General features: G+C 35.0%; 2 protein-coding genes across 2 annotated transcripts in view; both read left to right on the top strand.

Moving 5' to 3' along the window:
- The window catches only part of JhI-21 (Juvenile hormone Inducible-21), a 70,027-nt gene extending 65,944 nt beyond the window's left edge, over positions 1 to 4,083 (top strand). The window contains exons 6-7 of the mRNA XM_089631239.1: positions 839 to 1,039; positions 2,806 to 4,083. Of these exons, the coding sequence (XP_089487365.1) occupies positions 839 to 1,039; positions 2,806 to 3,207 (603 nt within the window). The 3' untranslated portion in view covers positions 3,208 to 4,083. The remainder of the gene's footprint in view (positions 1 to 838; positions 1,040 to 2,805) is intronic.
- Positions 4,084 to 11,143: 7,060 nt separating this feature from the next.
- LOC149424258 (uncharacterized) lies at positions 11,144 to 13,415 on the top strand. The gene has a single exon (XM_089631238.1). It carries the CDS (start codon positions 11,298 to 11,300, stop codon positions 12,924 to 12,926), a length of 1,629 nt encoding a protein of 542 aa, XP_089487364.1. The 5' UTR covers positions 11,144 to 11,297; the 3' UTR covers positions 12,927 to 13,415.
- Positions 13,416 to 13,741: the final 326 nt, after the last annotated feature.

Below are 13,741 nucleotides of genomic sequence, written 5' to 3'. Positions count from 1 at the left end.
TCCTAAGATCTTATACTTTAGCCTCCCCATTCCCAATTTCTATCGATTTATAACATGTTTCTCTTTAACTCTTTAAGTTTAAAAAAATATATGTTATTTTTGAAGATAATATCTATACATTTATTATGACGAAAGGGTAATTATACGAAATTCCCTAGATATCATTCATATCTTTCAGATCCTTCAAATCTTTCGTATCTTTCAGATCTTTCTAATCTTTTATATCTCTCAAATCTTTTATTTCATTCATATCTTTCAGATCCTCCAAACCTTTCGTATATTTCAGATCTTTCTAATCTTTTATATCTCTCAAATCTTTCATGTCATTCATTTTATATTTCAAATCTTTCATAATTATCCAATCTTTCATATCTTCCACGACGTTCTAATTACTGTAATTTTATTAGAAGCATCGTTCATTATAATTATAATTATTCATTTTTCAAACCCATCGAAAGACGATACTTGCATTTGTATGCCAATCATCAAATTCCTCGAACATAATGTGAATTGCCTTTTTTTCGTCTACAAACGGAATAGTAAAGCTTTAAAATAAACAAAATCTACAAAAAAATCATAAATATAAACCTACACGGAGAGAAGTGAGTATTTTTAATTTATTAAAAATCTCACCAAATTATTGGTAATCTAGTTAAAAACGGGATTACAGGCCTTAACGAAAGAATTAACAGGTTTCCTGATAAACTTTTAGTATATTTCGAATACATTATCACGTTGTCGGAACATACATAAATGAATAGTTAATATATTAGCAAAACCCACTTTTTTCCGTGTACTCTTTTCACACTCTTGTATAAACTTTTTTTTCTATTTTCAGACTTTCGGTCAGAAGATGTTTGGGAGCGCCTATTGGGCCATCCCGCTGTTCGTGGCCCTCTCTACCTTCGGCGGAGTCAATGGAATCCTCTTCACCTCAGCCCGGCTCTTCATGACCGGGGCCCAGGAGGGCCACCTGCCTGACATCTTCTCGCTGGTCCACTCCAAGAAATTGACCCCTGTACCATCTCTTCTTTTCACGGTTCGAATGCTAAAATATATTTTTATTACCTATGAATAAAGTTTTTTGTGGAGTTATTATCTACTATAATATATTCCACTATATTCGGAATATTATTTTGCCTGGAGCCAGTAAGACCATGACATAGAGGCTGTTCCTGAACCAAACGGCACCTGGCGCAAGTAAGTTTTTGGCACCACTTGTCAAACCATGTAGACGCCTAGATTGATGTGATTACACTGCTTACTATTATCAATAATGTTTGAATGATATGTATTTTTGTGATTTTGCTCTGATTGCGCCCGCATGCACGGAGAAAAATAATACTATTAAAAATATGAGTCATTCAGAATATATCGAGAATACGTGTTCTTTTCCGAATATATATCATGACGGCATGCTACAATATAAGTACGAGTATTTGTAAGAACACGTGTTCCGCCGTTCGCATAAAACATTTGCTCTTTAAATTCATTCATTATAGGCCCACAGTCCCATTTTTAAGAGGAAAACGAATAATTTGATCAGATTGTTAAATCAACAGTATTTCAAATCAGTAAGTTTTCTCCGTGTAGGGCCAGCTCTGCATGTCATTCCCAATTGGGGTGTGTTGTAAGGCTGGAGGTAATGGGGAGGGGAAGGAGATGAGGAAGAGGAAGCTGGGGAAGTAACTGGTTATTCAGATCTAGTCACTAAACATGGTTAAAGCCATTTCACATCAACGTTTAATTCTGAATGGTGGTCTTTCACTAGGGCGTTACTAAAAGGACATTCCATTCTGGAAAGTGTTTTTTTTTATTATTTTGGATGAATTATATACTTTCCTATTTAATATATTATTTTTAAATGTAAGTATTACGATAAAGCAATTCCATATATTAGTTTATATATTACATTATTTGGTAGTGCAGATTGATAAAATAATCGGTTACTAGTACCTAACCTTTCCAGGAAGACCGTAACTGCGTTTTAAACTAAAAAACGAAGTATGTATTAGAGTTCGAATAATTTTTTCTCTTCAAAAGTTGTGGATAATTATATTTTCTACTAAATCTGTCAAGCTAATCGCGAAAAATTGGAAACACTGGAAACGAGATATTTGGAAAAAACTAGATTCTTGCGGGATGAGCTGGTTTTTTCTAAATGGCGGCGTTTGCACAAGTGCGCCAAGGTCGAAAACTTGGATTTTACATCAAATCGATAAAACATTTAAAAAATGTTACTACCGGAATGATTACGATCGCGACGCCTTTTTTGCGCTAATTGCACTGGCTTACTAGACGTATTTAAAAAAAACATTATGGATTATAATATAAATATAATAAAAAAGAAAACTAGAAGTGCCTTCCATATAGATTCGAATGGATATGAATGTGCCACTGACTTATTAAACACAAAACTATATGGAAATATAGGCACAAATTGGGCTTATATTGAGCACTTGAAAGACATAAACTATTATACTTAGGGGGTATTTCACCATCCTCAGGATAGCTTATCTATAAGATAATGTATATTTTTGATTTATTTATTTATAAAGTCCGGGTTTACTATTTATAACTCGAACCTATGAATAGTGGCTACATATCGTATAAGTTAGCAGAGTTTTCTACCTAGTGGAGTTATTTATTTATATACTTTGTTTTATGAATAAGCAATCACGAGGATGGTAGAATAACCCCTTAAACCGTTGGTGAAAACAAAATAATAAGCGAAAGATCAAATAAAAATATTGTTTGATTTGGTCTTTTTTTCTAATATTATTTACATTTTTTTTATTTCTCCAGTGTTTCATATCTCTTCTGATGCTGTGCACGAGCGATATCTTTGCGTTGATCAACTACTTCTCCCAAATTCTGTGGCTGTCCGTTGGAGCCAGCATTCTGGGGATGCTATCTCTGAGGAAAACCAGACCTGACCTACCTAGACCAATCAGGGTCAACACAATTCTCCCCGTGGCCTTCCTGATCTGTATTGGATTCCTGGTCATAGTTCCCGCTATTGCTGAACCCTGGAACACAGCCATTGGTATTGGTATCCTGGTTTCTGGAATCCCCGTGTACTATGTATGCATCAAGTCGAAAAAGCCTGAAGCCTATGAAAAATTTTCTAGAGCAACAATGATTTTGACTCAGAAACTATTAGATTGCACTTTCGTGTCTGACTCTGAAAAGTTAAATAATCATTAATGATATTTTATTTATACAAACTATCTATTGCCTTATGAAATTATCAGACATTCCATTAATTATTGTTTAATGTTGAGGCTTATGTTTCTATGTGCCATTTGCCACCATTACACAGGTATATTTATATTATGATAGTGATGGCATTTCGTAGATTTGTGCTTTTATTGGTTAGTGTTACCATGAAAAAAAATGTTGCCCTTTTAGTTGAGCTTTTGTGAGTGAGTATTTTTTTACCCAATCACGCCAATGTATGTAACACATGTTTTTGAATTTCGACGATTTTATTTGTCAAGAAGTCTATTTTGATATTTATTTTAAGTTGTATTAATTTTGACTTGTCTTTTTTATTTACTTGAAAATAATAATAAATTATCCATGACATTTTTTAAAATTACTTTACTACACGTAGGTGCTGCAATGTAAAAAAGAAAGACCAATAAAAAATAATGTTTATAATAATTTTAAGAAATAAACTAGATATTTAAAATCGAATAAGAATGTTATTGTGAATAATATTGAGCTTGGCAGGTTTTTAAAATAATGTTTTTACCGTCTACTTACGTAAATAAGTTTGCCAACATAAATAAATGATGAAAAGATTTGAAACACCGGCAACTGTAGAAAAAATGTTGATATATTTTAAGGCACAAGTTATTGAATATTTTTTTAGTAAAATTAGTATTTGTTTGCATCTAAGTCGCTTGTATATATAAATATAACATTTTCAGTCATCATAACTTTTAATTTTCGTTAGTTGCTATGAAACCGTGGACCCTTTCTCATTACACTGACTATTATTTACTACTAATGTTTGTGCAACGGGCTTCTACGATTAGTAATACTATGTTTATTTAATTTAATAAATTATGTTGTGTTGTAGTGAACTATTTAAAAAATATATGCAATTGAAATAAAATATGTTAAAATATGATTCGTTTCTATTTTTCATGTGTTTTTTAAACAACATTTCAAGAGTGATGCAAGATAATTTAAAGAATAAGTACTACCCACCCTTGAAACAATCATGAACCTTTGGTGGACAGGTTTCAGTAGGCAGGGCAGGCCCTGTGCAGGCGCAATCAGAGCAGTCCGCTCCGGACACCGAATTGCTAAGAGGGTAGAAGTTTGTCGTTCCACTCATTTTACGGACTCAAATCCGATTCCAGGCTCAGCCGAATGTACTCGATTCATTGGACTCACTCCTTTCGTTCCGCCGGACTCACCGAATCCAATGGAATCAAACGCATTATGTCGTTCCGCCGGACTCGTTCCCGGTTGGGGAACGATAGGAGTTACGAGAAGAGTTCAGAAGAGTGATCGAACTTATCAGATTTACTTATCCAAGACACAGAATCGGAACAAATACGTTGACCGATGCCGTGTCGTGTAGAATAATCATTGTAAATCAACAAATACTCAAACAGTGATTTATTCTTGACCTAAAAATAAATACTTCCATTATAATAACATATTATAATGCGGGAGTTAAAAAGACGACACATTACTTGCTTTTCACGATTTGATTTTTTTAATTATCTATTATTTAAATGGCACTCACCATTCGCTGTTCTCAGTTAGATATTATTTACTATTTATAGAGGGAATACCTTAATTGAATAGTTTTCACCCCATTCAATTACAGTTGTCAGGCAGGCGTCAATTATTATTATTATTATTATTGTATTCTTGGTAACATGAGATTTTTATTATCATAACAAATATATAACGCAACAAACATCAATCGAAAATCCCATGTTACCAAGAATACAAAAATAATAGGAATAGACACCTGCCTGCCAACGGTAGTATGGTGAAAACAAACAACCGAACTTCATTATTGTTAATAAAGTCAGCGGTGACTCCTAAATATCTGCTTCGATTTTGTGTTTTTAAAAATGATCTTCATGAAGCTAGGAATAATACCTAAGAAACTTGGGGCGCAAATTTACTCGAAGACAAATTTGATCCATGCAGAACAACAAAAGGTAAAAAGCAATGTTTCTATCTATAATACAATTTCTTTTTGAAAATGTTTTTGTCAACCAATCTGTTTGGTTCGGTTCCGGCGCCTCAGATCCACCTAATCCGGCCGGATTTATTCGATTATATTTTCCGAACCCGGACCGATTCAAACGCCTTCGGAATCAGAGCCATACATGTACGAGCCGAACGGCTTGCGAGCCACTGGTTCACATATTAGGACGTCTTTTTTGGCGCTGACGAATTGAATCTTAACCGGTTGCGGCGAATAGCTTTCCCATAAGCTTCCTGACAGTCTTTCAACAAACACAAAGGAGTTTTCATCTCATATTGGGACGGCGTTGATTGTGGTTCACTGTGTTTTTTGTGCTCTCGTACCAGCAGAGCCTACCCAGATGTCTATTTATTTTATTGGTTGTTTATTTAATTTAATTTTAATGTTGAGAAGAAAATATTATGAATCTGATTAATATTTTTAAAACCAAATGTTTCCACATTACATTGTAATCTGTTGAAAACCAAATATTTACTATGTGTTCGTATACAGTTTAGTTAAAAATTTTAACTTGATATCAGCAATTTATTTTTAATTATAAAATACTCTGTTCGTATGTGTATGCCCTATGTACTCAAAAACTACTACAAGAGGTTTTTACCAGCACCGGGCACCGTACATATTATGGTCGGCCAAAGAAATAACGGCGCTAAAAATAGGTAAAAGTAATGTCTTGAAATTAATCACAGTCACAAATAAATTTTAAACTTTCTCTATAAACTAGTGAAATGAACCACAAGAATTTATTTTGTGAACACAACCTAATTTGTTGGCCAATACTGGTACGTTGAACCGGAATTTTGACAGAGTTTTTACCTATTTTCCCTATTTCAAAATCAGAAAGTTTTTAATATTAATGTTGAAGCGTCAGGTTTTTAATCTGCAATTATTATTAACATAACAGTTGTAAGTAATATGCATATTTAAATATAATATATTTTATATAAAATACTATTTTTGTTAAAGAATATATTGAAATGTTTACTTCAGCTAGAGTTATACAAAATGTTCCACAGAGTTCGAGGACTCTTTTTTTAATAGTGTTTTCTTTTCGAACAATATCTTACAACTAACAACTAACCAACGTTGCCCCCCTTTATTAAATCGAGCGCATTCTTTTCAGGTAGTCTTGGCGATCCCGCTCTAAAGGTAATGAAGGTTAAGAGAAAATAACTGCATATTTATAATTTTAAAAACAGTTTTACAAGTTATTGTCATTTTACTGTTTATTCATAATTATATGTTACATTTACCTATCTCACTTAATTCGAAAGACTGAAATAATTTAATTAGATTTTTTTATATTAGAGTATTACGAGCACCTGACCCCGACTAACCCTAATAAGGTATTTTCCGAATGATTTTCTTAGGTAGTCTCCTCATAAATAATTTCTTATCAGAATACCAGTAAATTAATAATTCGGCCTTATGTGCGCCCTTGGTTCAGGGCCGGCCCTGTAGCATGAAAAGGAAAAGGGGGAGATCAAGATTTGTAGAAAATATATCAAGGAAAGTGGCTTCTACAGACACTTTTCTGGAAAAAAAAACGCACATGGCCGCTCTCAAGCTCGTGACGTAGCTTGAAGTCCAGTTGGGAGTCCGAAATTGAATATATCTAAGTTAATTTCCTCGCACTCATGGTTTTATATACGCGTCAGATGAGTCGATAAAATATTGTTTTGTTAACAGTAAAAATGTGGTAATGGTAATAGAAAAGGTCGGGGACGTCTGAGGAACGCATTATCTATGCACTGGAATGATACACGGATTCCAATTAAAGTGGAAATTATGTTTTTTTTACTACTAGACCGAAGAAAGGAGTGTGATGAGAATGTATGATGTGGAAGAGAACGGTAGAAGACATCGAGGACGCCCGCAAAAGGCATGGCACAATCAAGTGAAACCAATATTTAAAAAAAACTTTTTCAATTGTTAACAATAATATTGTGTATTTTCACCTTAAGGCGATGCCATACATAGTAAAGCAAAATCATATGTTTTTGCTTTGAAAATTTGGTCGCCTAGAAATGTTTCAGATGCTTTAATTAAATACTGCTAGTAGAATACATCTTGGCCTTTGAAATAATCGAGTATTTTTTAGATAAGTGTTTTTATAAGCCCAGAAAAAAATAATGTATAAGTCCTATGAAAACTGCTTTAAAGTTCAAAAACTCCTACTTACGAACCCATTTTCGGTTATGATTTTATTGTATAATGTGGCAAATTATGTTATTTATAAAATGATCGAAAAAAAATATTATTTATGCCTGAACATCCACAAAATAAAATAAAAGGCACTTTTTGGCCATGTTTTTTTCTTGCATAAATCAAAATAGGCGGATGGTGTTAAGCTGGAATTTAAACCTTATCGCCATCTACGTAAGGGTTGTTACTTATAGCGGCTCAATTTAAAATATTACACGACGTAGTGTATCGCCTTAACTACACCCAGGTTTCAGGTACACTAGAAATCTCAACCTCAAAAATTTACTCTAAACCATTTATAACTCCGAGCAACGCCTATTAAATATATTTTTGGTAAATCATATTCAATATGAACGAGTCATTTTTTTTTTTTTTAATTTTCTTTATTCATAAAAATATATATATTAATATAAATAAATATATATATATATTCATAATTGAAATGGAATCATTTCTATGACTCGTTCTCGAGTTCAACAGTTCGACGGTGGAAAGATTTTCGCATAAATAAACCACTCATCGTTTCCGTATTTTATATCTCCCTCCCTCCTACGACATGGGTCTCGTCAAGACCCATTTTCACAACCTCATCTTCTCAAAAAGTCCCTCCGCGTAGCTTCCCCAAAGATGACGTAGGCTCCGAGAAATTTATTTTCCTCGGGGCCTCTTGTGTGGAGTTGATGTTAAAAAATACTTGTAAATACTTTATCCATGTTGAAATATGGCTTATTTCGGTATAATTGTATGGTATTATACATAAGTATTTTCTTATTGTTTGTATGCCCCTGTTAATTCTGAAAATGACGAAGAGAAAGATGATTATTGGACTGGTGTGAATTATGTAATGAGAATAAAAAACACGAATGAAAGGATGGAGGAGGATGGTTATGGTTATGATATGATTTATATGCACAATATTGTTTGTATTCTTATGGTTACCAATGTATCGATAATCTTTTATTTTATATAAATTTTAGTTTTTTTTTCCCCTTTATTTTTGTTATTTTTGTTGTATTATTTTGTTCTATTATTTTATACAATTCTTTTATTTTATATAATTATAACTTCACATTTCTCATAAATTTAATTATTTCTTCTAATGCTGTCTTACGTAAAGTCACAAGGAGGAAATCCGTAATTGGTTTTATTTTGGCTATTTTACTTATGTACAATCTGTAAAAATGTAAACTGTTGATTTCCCAAAAATGAATAAATAAATAAATAATGGCAAGAGATTTGAATGGGCGGTAGGAATTAGACGTGACTGATTTGAATCGGCCTTATGCATGTTTGGGGATAAAATAACGTGACAACGGGAACAGAATACTTGAAGTATGTTTGGAGTAGAACCTGTTTGTGTCGAATACTTACTTCGATCATAAAGATATCCACCAATATTCGTGGGAAAGAGGAAATGAGAGGTCAATTATTGATTTTGTAGTAATTGACTCTAGGTTGAGCCGTTACCGAGGACACAAGTGTTTTTAGAGGGGCTGAGGTTGAAACTGACCACTTTCTGGTAGTGTCGAAAGTAAACCCGTTCGCGGTTGGCGCTCTAAAGTGAAAACGGTATCAACTCCAACAAGAGTCTAAATAGAAAAACTGCAAAACGATAAAGTGAGAAGTAAGTATGCTCACTGAGAATTTTCTGGCAAAAAACAGAAACTTTTCTGTGCCTTTGTAGATCTACAAAAAGCATACGACCGAGTCGACAGGAAAAAGCTATGGAAGATGTTTTCCAAGTATGGAGTGAAAACCAATCTCACACAGGCAAATCGCGTCTCTGTATGAGGTAAGTGTTGCATGTGTGGAGAGTACGAAAACAGTGTGCAATATAGTTGGATTATATGAAGGAGGAAAAACAGATGCCGGTAGCTCGTTCCACATACGAAACGTCTTGCACAAAACCGAGTCGGGTGTTCCGCTCGAGTACGTTGACTTTCACGCACGTGCACCAGTGCATTAAGGATCAATGCTGCAAGCTCTTTAGAGCCGGATCCATTAAAATACCTGTAGAACAGTCTCAGCATGTCCACAGTGCGTCTGTTCATTAGAGATGGCAATCGGTCTTTTAACAATGGATTGTCAATCAGACGGACCGCCGTCCTTTGTAAAAATCAAATAGGTTTATCAAGTATTGTGGAGTTCCAGCCCAGAGGTGGCTCCAATATTCAATTGCTAGGCGTGTTTCAGATTTGTATAGGGCTGGTTACTATTTATGAATCTGATAGCCCAGAAGAAGAGAGAAGAAGAGGCCCAGTTTCTTGGAATCCAGATTAACTTGGACTTCTGTAAAGCCCCGACACTTGAGCCGGTCTGATATGCCAAGCATTTCGATGGAGTCTTTATTGGGGAGGGTAGTTACTTCCATATTTTACATTATTATACAAATAAAATTATTAACCCTCCGTCAGGCGCACCTATGAGCGAACCGAAATCGGGCGCACCCGGCCTGAGAGGCCACCCATATATTTTTAGCCCCCACCTTCCACTATATTAATTCTAATACAAAATACTTGTCAGGTAGTCTTTACTAGGATCTATAGAAAGTAACAAAACCAAATATAACACAAAATAACCAGTTTATTGAACATTACCAACCACAAGCTAAAATAATCAAAATAAACCATTTTCCAAAAACAGTGTTCAAAATAATTGGTCAAACCGAGCTCCATAAAAGTAATACAAGTTTTAAAGTAATAAAAATTTAAAGGTAAGTAGGTGGTAGTCTCTACTGACTGCAGCCGTGATAAGGACGATGAGGTTCCCAAATCAGCAACCGAAAAACAAGTTTGGCCCACCGCGTTTACTTGGAGTAAACAGATAGGTTGATGATAACCTAAACATTCGTAATTCGTCATCCTCCTAAATCCTAATTCAAACACGCATATTCCACCATTTTGGATGTGTTGTAGGGGATGTGGGTTTTTTTTCACGTTCCTCATGGGGCAAAAACCTTTTCAAGCGAGTTTGCAACTGAATCGGTATTCCACTTGTATTCAGACTTCGCCGAGCTAGTTGTCCGATGTCGCTCTCATCGTCTAAATCTTCAACCAAAGCTGGATCTTCAGAAACATCATCATCGAGAAGAAACTTAACCATATCATCAACATCATTGCGTTGAGAGATATCATCTTTTCTAGCCATTTCGGCAGAAACATATGTATACAAAATGCCAGAAAAGAGGAAAACTGAAATTATAATTCAATCGGGCGCACTCTGCCTGAAAGGCCAGGGTCCAATACAGCACTTATTTCTCAAGATACTGATAAACTTCATACAAAACAGGCATAATTGAGTATCATGAACAACTGCAAATAAAAATATCCTGAAAAAGTCACCTTCAAAATTGTGATGCAATCGGGCGCAGGCGGCCTGTGAAGCCAGGGAAGGTGTAAGTGAGCTGCGTAAAGACCGACGACTGACTGAAGACGGGCGCCGTGAAAGGTTCCTAAAGTTAAAGGTATTTTTTTTTTCATTATTGAAATATCCCCAATGATAAAAGTACAGTATGATAGTAGTAGTGGTATAGTATCCACCAGTAGTACAATAAACTGTTGCAGCACATTCAAATGCTGCCGCCTCTGAGTTTAGTTTGCTGATTTACCGCCGTAGGCGCTACTCGGTTTATTTATGGATATATCTATGGCAATGGTCTACGCGATTATTGTTTATTGACTTGAAATGTCAAAAACTGCACGAAGATATTGAAAAATATTTATGATTTTCTAAACGTTCTCGGGAATTCTTTTATAAATGTAACAAAAACTTATTATGTAAAGTTAATCATTATAGTCGACCCTTGGAGGTGATCTAAAGAAGTTATCCAATTTTTATTGTTATTCGAACTATGGATATCTGCAATAAATATGAAATACACGGAATTGTCTTGGAGAATCTTCACAATCAGAGAAAATTTGGAAGGTTCTGTGACATTCGACTAGCTGTGGGAAAACAATTTACATGGATTCATTCTGCGGTCATGTGTTCGGTGAGCCCGCTTATAAATAAGAAATGCTGCAACGCTTTACGGTTTCCTAAAATGAAGAATTCTAAAGCGTTTTCCTTCACCTCACCATTAACAATCAAACTTTGTGAAAAGGACAGTGTCGAATGTTTTCAATGTTTACTATTATTAATCGACATTATATACGGACAGAAAATAGAAATAGGAAGTGACCATACTGCCCACATTTACACCCTTTGTAAACTATTGAGTTTCTCAGAGGTTCTTCTGAAATCAATCTTCAAACAATTAAAATCATCTTCCAACGAAGCTGATATTAAGAAATATCATATAACCGAAAATTCATGCGATTCTGAGAACAGTGATGATTCTTGCAGGCCTGATACAATAACTAGCCTAAACAATACAACTGTTGAAGTGCATCCAATGTTGAAAAACCAGAATAAACAGACACTTCGTTCCAAATATATAACAGGTCTAAAAGCAATTCCTGGAAAAATGCAATCTTGTATCGAGTGCAAATATAAATGTTATAAAGCGTTTGATTTACTAACACATTTACGCAATACGGGTCACGGGGAAGACGTGTGTTCTCTGTGTTTCATCAAAATAGAATCAGCGCAAGAATTAAATACCCATTATAATCTGCACGATCATCCGAAACCATTCTTTTGTACTTTCTGTGATGCGAGGTTTCAAACTAGAACCCTGCTCAATCAACATCTGCCGAGACATTCAAGTGAGACGCCGTACACTTGCTCCCATTGCAAGAGGGGATTCAAGTGGAAACACGGCTTAAACAGTCACCTCATTACACACTCCAGTGAGAAAAAGCATTTATGTGACGAATGTGGGTTTAGCACCACTCATGCTAAAACCCTCCGCGCCCACAAACTTACCCATACAGGCGAACTGTTCCGCTGCTCTCATCCTGGCTGCACGCACACTTCATCCAGAAAAGAAAACATGAAAATCCACCTAGGAACACATAACAAAGAAAAACCATTTGTCTGCGAAATATGCGGTCACAAATTCACACAGAGTAAAAGTCTCAAACGTCACGCACTCAAACACAGCGCTGGCCGCTGTTTTAACATTTGTCCACACTGTCCTTTCAAGGCTTTGAGGACAGACAACCTAAAGTCACATATTCTCAGGCAACATACTGAAAAACCGCTAAATCTAGAACTGAGTGACAATTTTACAGAGACGTTAATAAACACAGAGTGCGCCCTTATCAAGTGTGAGCCGGATGTCTATGTAAAGATTAGTGTAAAGGAAGAGAATGATCTTTCTGTATTGGCTGATGCAGCTTCTTCACGGACCAAAATACAGAACCCTAATTTGATTACTGCCGTGGAAGATTCCCAACTTTGTTCAATATCCAGAAATTTTGATAATTTAATTGCAAATCCAACTTTTCTGGATGTAAAATCCGATTTATCGATCAACATTGACCAAATTCACATGTTTGTTCCATGCGATGAAAATGGATTGCCGCAGAGTTCTTAAAATAAAACTATGTTGTAATTTAATAGGAAAATTTTGCTTTACTTAAGGCCCATTCTAATATAGGTTTCAAAGACGGATTACACTTATGCCATGGGTAGAGAAACATTTATTTCCACCTGTCTAATCGGTCACGTCCGTGCCGTCTGTGAATAATATGTGCACTGTAATCGTGCGTGAAAAAAAGCATCTTATGACTGATATGGATAGTGATAGCACCCGTGTTTCGAAAAACAAGCGTAAAGCGGAATTGGCGTGGTTCTAGTTTTGAGCTAGCCGCAAAGCTCATACAAATACCCGTCAGAATGCCGCTTGTTGGTTTTCGTTACACAGCGGCAGCGAATTTCGCTTATATCTGAACAGGCCTTTATTTGAGTTCTAAACTTCATTTCATCCGTGGAAAAATAGTGTTAATGCAATTATTTGTAATGTGCAGGTAAAGGTTACCGTTACAAGCCAATTAAAGTGAGAGAAACCATCTATACCTGCAAGTTAGATGGAAGCAAAGCTTTGTTTAATTTTTATTGTTCGTTAGCTAATGTTAGTGTGTATGCCAACTTCTGATCCTTCCAAAACTCAAATACCACTGATCAGTAATGGCACATTCTTGTACCTTGCATTCATTAAAGTGCACACATTTTTGGTTCAATTTAGTAGGTACATAAAATAGTTTTAAAAATAATCTAAAGCCAAGTTAGATGTGTGTTGAAGTGATAATTAATTTTTCTAAGATAAATATATTTTTCTTCTTTCCTGGAGACTTCTTACAATAATCTGCATGAAGATTATTGTAAGAAGTTTTGAAATGGGTATGTTTT

Source organism: Hesperophylax consimilis, chromosome 4 (genome assembly GCF_061612785.1).
Source record: "Hesperophylax consimilis isolate HC1 chromosome 4, BYU_Hcon_1.0, whole genome shotgun sequence".
In the NCBI taxonomy this organism is placed as follows: Eukaryota; Metazoa; Arthropoda; class Insecta; order Trichoptera; family Limnephilidae; genus Hesperophylax; species Hesperophylax consimilis.
The sequence above is the reverse complement of the archived record's forward strand: the minus strand, read 5'-3'. Positions and strand labels throughout refer to the sequence as shown.